Source organism: Callospermophilus lateralis, chromosome 9 (assembly GCF_048772815.1).
Source record: "Callospermophilus lateralis isolate mCalLat2 chromosome 9, mCalLat2.hap1, whole genome shotgun sequence".
Classification (NCBI taxonomy): Eukaryota; Metazoa; Chordata; class Mammalia; order Rodentia; family Sciuridae; genus Callospermophilus; species Callospermophilus lateralis.
The window spans coordinates 3018298-3031611 of NC_135313.1; the positions used below are offsets into that span (position 1 = coordinate 3018298).

The 13314-nt window shown below is 50.4% G+C and overlaps 1 protein-coding gene across 22 annotated transcripts in view; it reads right to left on the reverse strand.

Moving 5' to 3' along the window:
• Nucleotides 1–13314, reverse strand: part of Lrrfip1 (LRR binding FLII interacting protein 1) — a 129902-nt gene that overhangs the window by 33185 nt on the left and 83403 nt on the right. For 7 of the 22 annotated variants that reach the window (XM_076865541.2, XM_076865542.2, XM_076865528.2 and 4 more), the window contains 5 exons: nucleotides 11407–11445; nucleotides 8558–8617; nucleotides 6256–6318; nucleotides 4549–4626; nucleotides 1774–1839 (listed from right to left, as the gene is read on the reverse strand). The exons of 13 other annotated variants lie outside the window; for them this stretch is intronic. In XM_076865541.2, the coding sequence (XP_076721656.1) occupies nucleotides 1774–1839; nucleotides 4549–4626; nucleotides 6256–6318; nucleotides 8558–8617; nucleotides 11407–11445 (306 nt within the window). Of the gene's footprint in view, nucleotides 1–1773; nucleotides 1840–4548; nucleotides 4627–6208; nucleotides 6319–8557; nucleotides 8618–11406; nucleotides 11446–13314 lie in introns of those variants that run through there. 2 more of the 22 variants (XM_076865529.2, XM_076865534.2) reach the window with 2 other exon arrangements.

Here is a 13314-nt window from a genome sequence, read left to right on the forward strand (position 1 = left end):
ATCAGACAAGGTCACTGATGGTGACGTCCCAGGGCTCAAAATGCCTAAGGGAGCCCCTCCACACAGAGCCCTCAGCCCAGCTCGGGGGCTGCGAGGGGCAATTTCTGAGCTATCAGGGGCGGTGGCAAGTCCTCCAAGGTGGGCCCAGGACTGTCCTGGGCAGGCCTAGGATCCCTGAAGTCATAGCCACTCGGCTGGGGCTGGGTCCTTGCTGGACTCTCCTTGGCTGAAAGACGAGAAGCCTGAGTGCCACACTCCCAAGGCTCATCTGCAGCCACGGGCCAGAGATCTCTGACAAGAATCCCTTCCCCAGGCCCAGCCTGTGGAACCTGGTTAGCAAAGCGTGCTGAGCTCCCTCCGTGTGAGCGCAGCACATGGCTGGCACCAGGGTCCCGGGCACCACTGCAGGGGTCTGCGTTGCTGAAACAAGATGGACTTTTAACTCAGGCTCCTCCACCTCACTGCCACGCAACCTGCACAGGAGGTTGAAATCCCTGCCATAAGAAAGCACTCTGGGGCCATGCTCCATGGGTCGCTACCCCACAGTGTCCCCAAGGCGCTGCTGAATGAGCCTCTGTGGGCCTCCAGCTGGGGGGCTTCACCAGCTCTGCCATGGCCACCAGAAGACAGCCAGGGCTTGGAAAGGCTTGTCCTCCTGAGAATCAGTCCATGCCCTCTTTTCTGATCAAGACAAGCACTTAGCAGCTCTTCATCTTCACAGGACAGGACAGGACTCTCCTGCCTTAAGCATGGCCTGTCGGCTCTCTAGTGGCCTACCAAAGGGTTTAAGAACTAGAAAAAACATTTAATGTGTAGGGAGTTACATTAAATGATTTATGCCACACAGAACTCCATCCCTGTTTACGTATCAACCAGGACTGGTGCTGTGCCAACTAACAATTGAACTTGATAGTCATAAAAATTAAACTGTAAGGAAAACTGTAGGTCACACTGACTTGCTTCAAAAGAATTGACAAACATCTATGATGGTTGGAGAAACAGCTTGATTAATCATAAAACTGGATTTAGCCAATTAAGTAGCTGATTACTTTCAAAAGCAAAATGATAAAGGTGGTTCAGGTATTTCTTAGCAGGCCATTCCCTCCACGGAGGGTCTGAGGAGTGGCCAGTGTAGTGCATCCTCGCGGGCAGCACAGGTCAGAACAGAGTGTGTGGCCCCAGCGCAGGGGGGGGGGGGGCGGGGGCAGCCCTTCCAAGTGGGTCACCTGCTTCCACAGCTCCTGCTCATTCCCGTTTTGTCACTATTTCCACTCATTCACCAGCAAATATTTACTATACAGCTACTACCCCCTGTGACCGCAACTGTCATTTCAGATCCTTTGAAGAGAAGGCAGAAGGACCATGGGTAGAGAAAGGAGGTGACACTCATGCCTGTTCCAGTCCTCAGACTCGCGCGTCTTCCTCGGCCACTGAGAGGGGAAATAATCTGTGATCTCCAATCCCCTGGCCTTCTCCTGCGTTGGTGAGGTCACTTTGCTTCTTGTCAGGGTTAGCAAGGGAACGGAGTGGAAGAAACTCAACTCAGGCTCGTCTCCCTGTGACCTCAGTATGGCCCTACTGGGGACCCTGGGCCAACAGCCAGAGATTCCACAATTCAATTACCCCTGGCCCTCATTACAGTGGGAAAACGAGAGGAGACAGCGCTTCCTCCCTGTGACGGTCTGTGCCTCCCACGACTGGAACTGCTCCCGGCAAGTGCTCCCAGGGACATGCAAGCAGGCAGGACAGGGTGGCAAACAGACAGCGCCTTACAGCACGGGAACCGCAGGCGCCGCCCCGCCGAGCCCCACTGAGGCTGCTCTCATCGAACAGAGACACCTGCAAGCAGAACAGACGGTCAGCACGGCGCCCTTCCCGTCCCCAGGTGCCCAGAAAACACGGAAAACGTGAGCCAAGGAGGAGTGACACGTGCCAGGGCTCTCCTGGGAAACCCTGTGCAGGGCAGGCTCGACGCCACCTCGCCAGCCCAGAGCCAGGGAGCAGGGTGAAGAACATGCAGAAACCAGGAGGGACGAGTTCCACTGCCGTCAACGAGCATGCAGCTAAACGCCACAGGTCACTTAGATGGGCTAGCTGAAGAGCATTCCATGCTGAGCAGAAACACGTTACTTCAGAGTTAAAGCATCAGATAATTCAGACATCCGGAATTTGGTCAAACATCCTGGATTGTCAATTTTTTTTTTATTAAAAAAAGTATTCTATGTGAGGTGACTTTGGAATAAAAGATTAAATTATGTTAATTATAGGTTTAATGTTGAATAGTTTATGACTCTTTAAATGTTGCTAAGTAGAAAACGGAGTATTTGATTACCTTGAAAATCCTACATGTTAGTCACAGAAACAGGAGCTTACGATACCACAAGTGGCGACGTCAAAGCGGCCCAGTGTGAAGGAGCCCTGACCTTCCCTCTTCCCTTAGAACACGCTGGCTTGGTATTGTATTTTTAACTGATATGTGTGCAATCTGATGGGAATTCAGGAAGTTACTAACATAGTTACTTTGAATACTGTTTTCCTGCATAGCATAAGTACCTGTATTTAAAACTGGAAAATTTCACAGTAATAGAGTAACAAAGATCAGCATCAGTTAAGGTTGCCAAGGCACTAAAGACCCATTTTCCTCTCTGCCAGCAGGAAACCTACATGTTGCCATTGCTCTATTCCTGACCAACGATCCTACCCAACACCAGTCTGACGGCCACTGTCAGCAGTCGGGGAGAGAAAACTCTGATCTGGCCACGGAGTACTGACGGACACCACGGGGGACTGACGGACACCACGGCACACGTAAGCTCCTGTAAAGGCACAATCCCCAGTGGGGCGGAAAACACCCCATGCACGTGTGTGGGTGGAGGGGCACACGCATTGGGGGGCGAGCAGGTGGGGCGAGGAGGTGCCGCCCAGGGAGCACACGCACCCGGTACCTCCCCGCAGGCCGGGCAGCGCTGGACAGATAGCAGGGCTGGAGGACGAAAGCAAATGGCAGGTGTTTAAAGCCTTGAAAAAGACAGCAAGAGAGGAGTGACAAGGCCACCTAAGGGTTCAGTTATCGTGACAGAAAGCAATGGTCAGAGGGAAGAGGCCAGGCCGGCATCGGTCTCAGCAGGTCAGAGCGCAGACCTAGGATTCACAGGGAGGGAAAACCCGGGATGCCTCTCAGGCCTTGACCCCCGGAGTCTGCAGCAGGCATTTCCTACTCACTTCTCTTCAGGCAGTTCTGGAAAAAAGGACGGGGATGAGAAGGAACTGCGGCAGGGCGCCACCCCGGCAGGGCGCCACCCCACCCTGGGGTCCTGCTGCGGTTGGCCCTGGCACTGAGGGTCACACCTACCACAGTTCAACCTGCCGAGGACTGAAAACGCCTGGGAAAACAACTGTACCTGTCTTGGACACGTACAGAGAGCTTCCTGTCCCTGCTCCCCAAACAGCACAGTGTGACAACATTCACACGGTATTGGGCACCAAAAGGAACACAGTCACTGTGCACAGGTCCTATGCAAGTCACACGGCAGTTTACACCAGGGGCCTGAGCATCTGTGGGGGTTGCTAGTGGGGGTTCTGGGACCTCCCCCCAGGTACTGAGGGGTGCCTCTAAGTGACTGCAGTGAGGAGAGCAGCAGAACAGCATGGGTGCTTCTATCAGAGGACAGCAGTGACAGTCCTCGGCACACTAGAGGGAGCTCTAGGCCAGCTTCGATGGTCAGGGCTGACTTGTCCTGTCCAAGGGGACTCCACACCTGGAACACACACGAGGGGACACTCTGGAGCACCAAGGCAGCTCACCATGGCACAAAGACTTAGCTTCAGGGAGTCAGGACTCATTCAGAGGCTCACAGCAGCGGGCATGCTGGACATGCAGGGGAAAGCCAGTCGTGACCGGCCACAGGTCACTGAGCAGCTCATGTCTGCAGACCTGAGGACAATTCAACCTCTGAAACACGATGCACACTTGGACTTCTGACACTGACCTCTGCTTTGGAACAGGACTTGTAAAAACCTACAGCCAGGAAGGCCAGGGCCCTCTGCTGGCCCTGCCCATGGCCTTGTGAAAACAGGAAACAGGGAGAGAAAGCCAAACAAATGACTCTACTCTGCCCACCTCTCCAGCAAGGAGCCAAATGTTGCACAGAAATCTTCCAAATTGCTTCCTGGACACATTTACAAAAGAAAAATATTTTTTAAAAAACAAATTGAAACTCCAAATGGGGAAACAATTGCTGGAAATGGAGGGACCCGAGAGACTAACTTTCTGGATTTGAGTTTTTAAAAATATACATTTCATAGAACTCTGCTCTTCCTAAAGTCCACTTTTCCATATTAGGTCCTAAATTATTTTAGATTTTTTTTTTTTTTTTAAAGACTGAGAAAAGTCTTAACAAAATATTGGAGCCAATCAAAACACCGACTGAGATCTGCTCCACAGACTTTGTCTATCAGAGGTTGAAGTATCCACTGAAACAACACTTCAGCAATTTAAGTGCCACACAGAGGAGAGGAGGGAGAAAGGGATGGGAAAGGAGAACAGACCCGGTTTCCATTCTGGGCAGACAGGGGCTTGTGAGCAAGGCCACCAACAGGCAGCCCCAGGTCCGAGCAGGAGAGTCCCTGTAATCAGAGAAAGGGGTGGGCACAAGGCAGCAGCCTGCACCTTCACTGCATCTCAAAGGTGCGTCGGTGCCAGCGACTCAGACAAAATCACCCCCACAGCCAACCCGTGCAGGGCAGGTGCCAAAGAGGCAGGGCAGGAAGACGGTCAGGAGGAAGTGGGCGGCTGGGCCAGTGAAAGGAGCCGGCCGCTATGGAGACCAACCTTGGAGTCTACACACAGGAGGAAAAAAAGATGTGATTTTAATTGCTAACAAGACCCAAGAGGTTTTAGTCTTTGTAATTTGACTTCTAATTTTTAGAGTTTGGTAGGAAAAACTCCAAGCCAGGAATCTGCAGGGCTGGTCTCCCAGCTGACTCCTTTGGTTGTCACTTACATGATGGCATGCACCCAGGACTCACAGAAGATGTGGTAAACCAAGTGGCACAATTCAGAGACCACAGGACAGGGGGATGCTACTGCATAAACTAACAGACTTCCCCCAAAAATGATTCACCCAAATCAAAGGGTCGCGGGGGGCGGGGGAGACTTAAAAAGTTAGTCCGGGAGTTGTAAATCCTTTGTCCCATGTTGAGACCTATCCATAGTTGAGACATGTCCATTTAAGTAAAATTAACCAAGCTGATGTGTTAGGCAGGAATAGATAGGCTTGCTTCAGAACAGAATAGCTACCAGGCAGACCGTGGGAGGGTAAAAGCCAGGCGCATCAGGATGGGGACACATGGCCTCCAGGAAGTCCTGATGCACTCTGCACCTGAATGGGTCAGCTCTCATTTTGACCGTTAACCTTCTGGACTTGGATTGCTTGTGTTAAATGAATGTGAGTTGGACACAGGCTGGACTTGGGTGGGTAATTTCACATCTAACTGTTAACTGAGAGTACTATCTTCCATTTTATTTTATTTTTGCTTTTAGTTGGAAAAAATCTTAATAATTGGTTCTTCCTAGTTATACATGATCATCTTCTATTTTAGAACAAGTACCCCCAGCTCATCAAAAAGAAGAAGGAAATAAAGTTTTCTGAATGAATGTAATACTACTTCGGTGTTCACATCTCATCTACTATTCAGTAAAAAAAAAAAAAAAAAAAAAAAAAAAATCATAGGAGGCTCAGCAGCCCAGCTCATAGGCTGATCAGCAACCAGGAGCTGTGTCTGTCAGGATCAGGGTCAACTTGAGCTCTCGGTGTGCAGCAGGAACTGTTGTGACGATGCCTGGATTGGACCGGATTTTCATTCCAAGTCTAGTCCAGCCCTGAGAAACTGCCACGGAGTGTGTAGGACACTATAAAATAACATTGCTCAGGAACTGTCAAGGAAAGAAAGCCAAGATATTCCTCTCAAGGAGTTCTAATTAAAAAGTCTACAAAATAAAAAAAAAAAAAATGCACGTTCTTTCATGGTAGTCCATGGAGAACCACAGTTCACACTCCAAGGCAAGACAGTTGAGGTGGTCTGAATGAAGCATCTCAGGATAATCCCTCCGCAAAAGTTTAACAAAACATCAATCCAAACGAGAATCCATGCCATGTTAGAGAGAAGGAGAGCCGAGTGCACACACACACAGCGCATGCTGTGAAACCTGCAGTCTCTGAAGAAAGGGTGTGAAAGATTTGAATGGAAACCAACCAACTTCTCCTCCCTGCATGATGACAAACTGGAGAATCTGCCGTCACCGCCAGAGCTGGAATTCTGAGCACCAAAGAAGGAGACATTTTTAAGTGATGAGTACCTGCTTCAAGTCCCACAGCACAGCCTGGCCCATCCGCAAGGCAGAGATAAAACAGAGCTGGCCCCAGCAGCCCAGGAAGGCTGGCGTGGCTGGTGCAGCAGCGGGTGAGTTCATGTTTCAGGAACCTCTCGCGGAGCCCGGTAGCTGACCTATTACTATGTCGTCACCTGCTAAATCTCATGCCAGACTGCCTACAACCTCCCAGTCTGAACTTTCCTCATCACATCTTCTAAGGTAGCTGGAATCCTGCTTATTGTAAAATTCTTACTTTCTTCAGCCCAGCACACCTGAGGACAGGTGGAACTCAGGGGGTGGCTCGTCCCCCTCCAGCTGAGACCTCTGTCCATAGAAGGAAACTGCCCTCATGATGTCTTGAGTGTACTTTTAATTATTATTAATTTTTGCAGTGCTGGGAAGGGAGCTCAGGGCCTCACACGTGCTAGGCAAGTGTTCTACCACTGAGTCACACTCCGGCCCTTGAGCACATTTAAAAAATATCAGATTCCTCCAGAATGCAGAGAGGGAGGTGACATGTGTGCAGTTTTGAATGTGGCTAGGAAGGTGTCAAGGTCAAGCAGTTCTGCTAGGGAGACTGCGGTCCCCTGCAGGAGGAAGCGGGTATCATTCCCTCCTGCAGGCGGGGGTGGACGTCGCATTCCCGTCCACTCTTCTCCAAGCTCACGCTTGCGTGGCTCCAGCAGCTCTGCTCCGGGAGCTTCTTAAAGAGTGGCTCAGGGAGGTTATTTTGTTCTTAAACATTCTATTTTCAGATTATTTTTAAAATCAGTTTTACATCCAATTTCGTTCTGTGAGCAGTTTTGTAATCAGATCCTTTTTTATTTGATTTCTATAGGCTTTATCTAAATCTTAATCATGATGCATATTTTTACTTTCTCAAAGGTTAAACTAAGTCATTATCTGCATAATGTGGAGCTTGATGTCACCCTGTATTGTCATGGGCATGCTGGCTACATTAGGGATGACCCCCAGGTCCACCTAACACTGGGAAAAGCTACACTAAAGAACTTCTGAAGTAACTTCTAAGCCCACACTGCGCTTCTCAGTGACCACTTACAGTAAAACAACGTATCAGGAGGGAAAGCTACAAACTAGTCTATAAAACTCCACCGAGTAGTGGTCTGGTGGCCACCGGGAAGTACAGTCTGCAAGACTGCGACACTGCAGCCAGTCAGCAAGGTGTCAACATGGCCGCTGTGCAGAGCAGGCAGCTCCTGTCCCAAGCTCTGCACTCCTTTAGAGAAGCGCAAGGCAAGGGCCATAAGAGGAGCTGTAGGCTGGGAGGATGCAAAGTCTGCAAGGAGCAGAACTTAGAGGAAATACAATAATAAAGACACTTGTAATCCTAAGCAGGCAGGAGAAGGCTAAAGCAACCTGTTCAGCCAGTTTTGGAAAGCTGAGACTGTGTTGGTTTAGTAGGGCAGGGTGGGGGTGGGGGTGCTCTGTGTTACCCACTTGAAGTCTAGAAATATAATTTAAGTGTTTGCAATATCTCAACAAAATTTAAAAAACTGACAATAAGAACAGAACATTTTAGATCACTTAACACAAAAGAGACCTGTGGGCAGCTCACGAGGCTTCATTAGCTGTACCCAGCTTACCTTCTGAAATCCCCAGGGACTAAATGTCCCCCACGCCCCTGCGGCAGCCTGTACTTCTCTCCCCTCAGCAGCCCTCTGCTTCTGCCTCCCACCCTCACCCCTGAGCAGCCAAACACTGCAATTTAGTTCTCTTCCTTTTCCTTTCCAGGGAAACACAGGCTCTCGTGAAAGAAAAAACATTAAAACTACAAACAAGAAATGCGAACCGGGAAGACGTTGGACTTAAAGTGTTGGTGAAAGCCAAATACACCACCACACACACTATACACATGAACCGAGGGCCTCAAGATAATGAAAGAGGGAGATTTTAATTCTAGGTATTGTTAAACTTGAGAGAGTCCTATCAATATCAGCTTCTTACCTACCTCCTACCACATCAGTCATCCTGAGAATGTTGAATAATAACATTAAGGGAATGTTTACCAGTTGGAAAACATTATCTTTCTTTCTATCATGTGTTAGAAAAAGAAGAGTCCTGCTATAATATAAAAAGTGGAAAAAAGCTGAATTTAGCAATAAGTCTTAGAAGATTTGAAGCAACCTGCTTGAATTTCATGCCATGCAAGTTGACTGTACTGACCCTGCCAGATCTTCTACTCAGGGACTGCGATCCATATAATTCTCCATCATAACCATTGGTCTGTGTCAATGAAGAAAAGAGAAAAATTAACATCAGTATATAAATGAGGATGTGGCTACTGACAGCAAGGAAAAATCAGCCAGGTTTAGACGGAGTTTCCTTAGTACAGGGGATGGTTGGCAAGCTTGGGGCAGCACAAATCCTGGTGTCCCCCAAATGGCCTCCTGGCAACCCCAGAGGAAACAGAGCTCTGAGCTGATCAAGTCATGGGCTTCGTGTCACATGTCACTCTGGGTCCTACAGTGTGCAGTGGAGGGAAGCACACATGCTGGGGTCCAGTTCTATGCGGGAGCTGTGCAAATCCCAGCTATTGAGAGGGCTGGCTGCCAAGCGGGGGTGGGGGTGGGGGGGCACAGACTCAGTCAGAGATTTCAGGTCTTGGTTCAGGGTAAGTTCTGGAAAATCACAGCTTAGTATGAAATACCTTCATGAGATCCAGAAATTGTTTCTAATCAATCTGCAATTAAATGCAAAAGTTCACCAAAGAAAAGCTGTTGCTGGTGGACGACACCTTCTCTACTCCTTCTCCGTTCCCAGTCCTCCCACTTCATGTCTCATCTTGAGACCTGAGCACATCCCTAACGGTCTCATGATCCGTGCTCCAGGAGAAAAAGAGGACGAGCATGTTAAGCGCCTGCCTTCTCCCCTTCCTTGTCTCCCTGCCCAAGTCCGGAGCAAAAGCCGGGCTATAAGGAAGGGCTCTAATCAGTCTGGAGGAAACCTCTGCTGACTCAAGGTAAGAGCTCAAGCGTCAGAGACATAACCAGCTCCGGAGGGAGAAGGAAGAGGAGCCGTGCACACACCTGATGGAGATGAAGGAGGTGCCACTGGGTCACGGACCTGAGTCCCGAACTCCAAACTCAAGCCCTTCAGCACATGACTTAATCCGCTGCACCTCCACACCCCCAAATCTACAGGGTCTCGCTGACGCTGTAGTGAGAAGCAGTCTGACCTTCTTACAGACCGCCACCACCCTCTCCTCTTGAATGGTGCATTTGGGTGGGTGGGGCTACTTTCTGGGGCATGATGGTAAGAAAGGTCACTAGAAGACAATAAAGAGCCCACAGGCAGCATATCAATGCCACCTGACATCAGGTCTCTAGTTCTGCTCGACAAAGTCTCTCTCTCCTTCCTGTGTGGTGTCCACTTCTGCATGCGATTCACTGGCCAAGGCTACGAGAGGGCAGTCTGAAGGCGCCCTGTGTCACGGCCACTGGCATACTTCTCAGGGACACAGGCCCTGACCTAGGAATCTGGAATGCTGCAAGGACCCAGGCGCACAGGTTGTACAGGGAGCTTCCAGGTGCAGCAACACAGAGGACACTGCTGGAGGGAATCCGGAGAGCACGCTCACAGACCAGCACTGTCCAGCAGAGGATGGCAATGTGAAAAAGAGAGGCACTAGGAAGTGAAAGCCAAAGCACGCTCCTGACCCAGCTCGCCTACACACCCGCCCATCAAGGACTGGCTGGAAGCAAAATGCACTGTGAGTTTAAAACACAAAGGGTGGCCAGGAGCCACCTAAAAACAGGTTGCCAAGGGGCTGGGGATGTGGCTCAGTGGTAGAGTGCTCGCCTAGCATGTGCGAGGCCCTGGGTTCGATCCTTAGCACCACATAAAAATAAATAAATGAAGGTATTGTGTCCACCTACAACAAAAAAATAAAACATTAAAAAAAAAAAAAAGAAAAGAAACAGGCTGCCAGTACTTTCAATTCCTTAGAGAACAGAAGGACTGCCACACAAGGGCACTACGGAAGGGCTCTGTAGGTAAGTGACAGATGCTCTGTGAGGGATGCTTCCTGAATCTCATCGTGCCTTGTGCTTCCTGCAGGAGTTAGCTGGCCTCAACCTCACCAGGCCAGGACGGCTGCAGTGGCCACAGGGGATGGCCCTCCTCAGCCATCCCTTCCACCCAGAACGGGGGACCCTCGGAGGACCAAACACGCAGGGCAGGTGCACAGCTCTTGTTCCTAACCATTACCTTAAATACAAAAATACGTTCTAAAACAGGAATGTGTCAAATAATTTTTAAATGAAGTGGTAATAGATAAGCACAAAAAGGCTTTGAAACGATGTCTTTAATGTGATTTCCTGTCTAATATGCTAACTTCAGTACCAAATCACCTTTGGCTGAGCTGTGCTTTCTAGTCAGACTGAATTTTTCTTCTTCTAAGAATAAAGTTTACAGGTTTTCAGAAAGCATAAGGCACAGAAACTCTCGGATTTATAAAAATAGCAATTCCAAGTTTAAATCAAAAGCCTCCGTTTTTGTGACTGGAACTGGGGTCTTTCTCAAGGAATATTTTTTTGCAGAAGAGCCAAATGGTCCATTTAATTTGAATGGCTGTAGATTAGAAACAAATGCTTTTTAAAAATTAGGCAAAATGACGTTACATTCAATCTTTTAAAGGAAATTTGAGGCCTTGGGAAGCTTTGATCTGATGTGAGTTTCCCGAAGGCCCCCACTGACCCCCTTGTCTGGCATGCACAGAGCTGTTCACAGGGCCTGCGCCAGACAGTGGCACTCGAAGACACCTGTTGAGTGAGTGTCTGCGCACGGACATCCAGGTTCCGGGGCCACGTGTGAGGGTCAGGAGGCCCCGGGAGGTGGATCACAGACCCTGGAGGGGGACCCACCTTCCTAACCTCATCCTCTGAATTGTAGATGCACAAGACACACACAGTGTTTCGCAAAGTCACCCCATGAGATCCCAGGAGCATCGCGGGTTATCGTCTGTCACAGCACACGGTTAGGATCACACGGCAAAGTCCACACAAGTGTCTTACCCAGGCGTAGGGACCCCCGTACTCCACGTCAGGCTGCGACTGTCCGAACAAGAAAGAAAGAAAGACAACGGCAAGGAGAGGGGGAGGTGAGTCAAAAGAGGAGAGAAACATGAAAAATACATCGCTGAGACCTTAGACTAGGTTGGCTCACGACCTCTAGGACCTCTCTACACCTCTGAGAGAGTTCTGTGAGGAATAGTGCCACACAGAACCCCCTTCCCCCAGGACCCAGAGCCCTGGAGGAGGCTGAATGATGGCAGCCACCACGATTCACAGATAGCCTGAGCAGCCCCTTCCCCTCGGGCACCGCACACTCCAGGTGAGCAGGGAGAGATCAAAGCTCATGATATCCAAAGTCTCGCTGTCCGTGAGGCCATCCACACAGACCCAGGACAGCAAGGCCCCGTCCCTCTCAGGGTCAACAGCATTATTGGCTGAATGTGGAAAGCCTGCGTTTGGGGAGGTTGAGAAATAAAAGATATAATCTTACACAAGAAATTACCAAGAAAAGATCTCAGAATATTAAAATGCATGAAGCCAGCCTAAGTAGGTCTCATGCAGACATGCGGGAGGTGCGATCCCTCCCAGCAGTCAGGCTGCCCTGCTCAGGGGCACCAACCAGCGGAGGTCAGAGTTCAGGGGCTCTTGGCACCTGGCCTGCACCTCCCACCAGGCCCCAGGGGAGGGGAGCTGGGGCTGTCGCCGAGGGCTGAGACCCTGAGCAGGCCTCTTACACGCACTGTGAACATCAGGGGGACGGGCTCTCATCTCCAGGTCCACAGCCTCAGGTTCTGCGGGACTGAGGTTCTGAGGCACTCAGGCGGAGTCCGCGAGGGGAAGAGTAGAGCAGCCACCTGGCTGGGATGGCAACCCTCCACTCCCCCTCTCCCCAGACAGCACTCCAACTGTGGACTCCTCATGAGGCTTCCTACCCAGAGACAAATACACCCCATACCTTGGCCAGGAACAGCGTCCGCAAAGAGACTTAGCTCCTTCCTGGCCAAGGTGGCTGGAAGCAAAATGGAGGCCGCGTGACGCCGCAATGCTCACCAGCACTGCCATCGGTCACACCCTCTGGGGTCAGACAACCCTCTGAGAGTCTCAGGAAGGTGGAAATTCTTTTCCCAGAAAAACTAAGTGTGCACAGTGTCTCACGCACTCTCTCAGGATCACGGATCTGAAGACACTGCACTCCAACAGAGGTTTGGGTCCGCTACCCCTTCCCCAATCTCTCTTATCCCTGTCAGTTCAGCTCTGCTCTCACCACTCCTTTCTCAACGGTTCTCTTGGCAGAATCAGGATGCTACACCCAACGTCTCTGCTCCGCCCTCAGCAAGCCGCTCGCCTGGCCCTGCAGCTGTGCCTCCCCACCTGTGTCCGGCCCTGGCCTGCTGGGTCTGCTCAGCAGCTGCCACGTCTGTGTCCTGGCCACAGGCTCAGCTCACAAGCTTTGCATCTATGGCATTTTGGTCACACAGATCTTCCTTGTCTACAGTGGACTGTGTCAGAGGGACCATGAGGGAGTTACAACTGTTAGCTAGTTCCAAATAGCAAAGGGGGCACACTTCAATTGCTTCAGAGGCATACTGTCCAGCAAGATCATAGGGGACCCGCGTTTGCCACTGAAGAGACAGTGACAGCAATGGTGGTTCAACAGCACAAAGCACTGCCTCAAGAGGCTGCTCGGCAAGCACAGACCTGGCCAAGGGGTGGCTTGGTGACATCACTGTCACAGCTTTGAAAAGCAAGGTTCCCACTCAGGCAGCTCATCGGCAAAACGGACCTGCTGTCCTAGGACCAGCCCTCCTCACTAGCAGGAGACCCTGCAGTCCTCCTTGATAGTGGGAGACGCACCTTCAACCCACATGAATGGGAACAAGATGCTCAGGCTGATGTACTAAGCAGGAC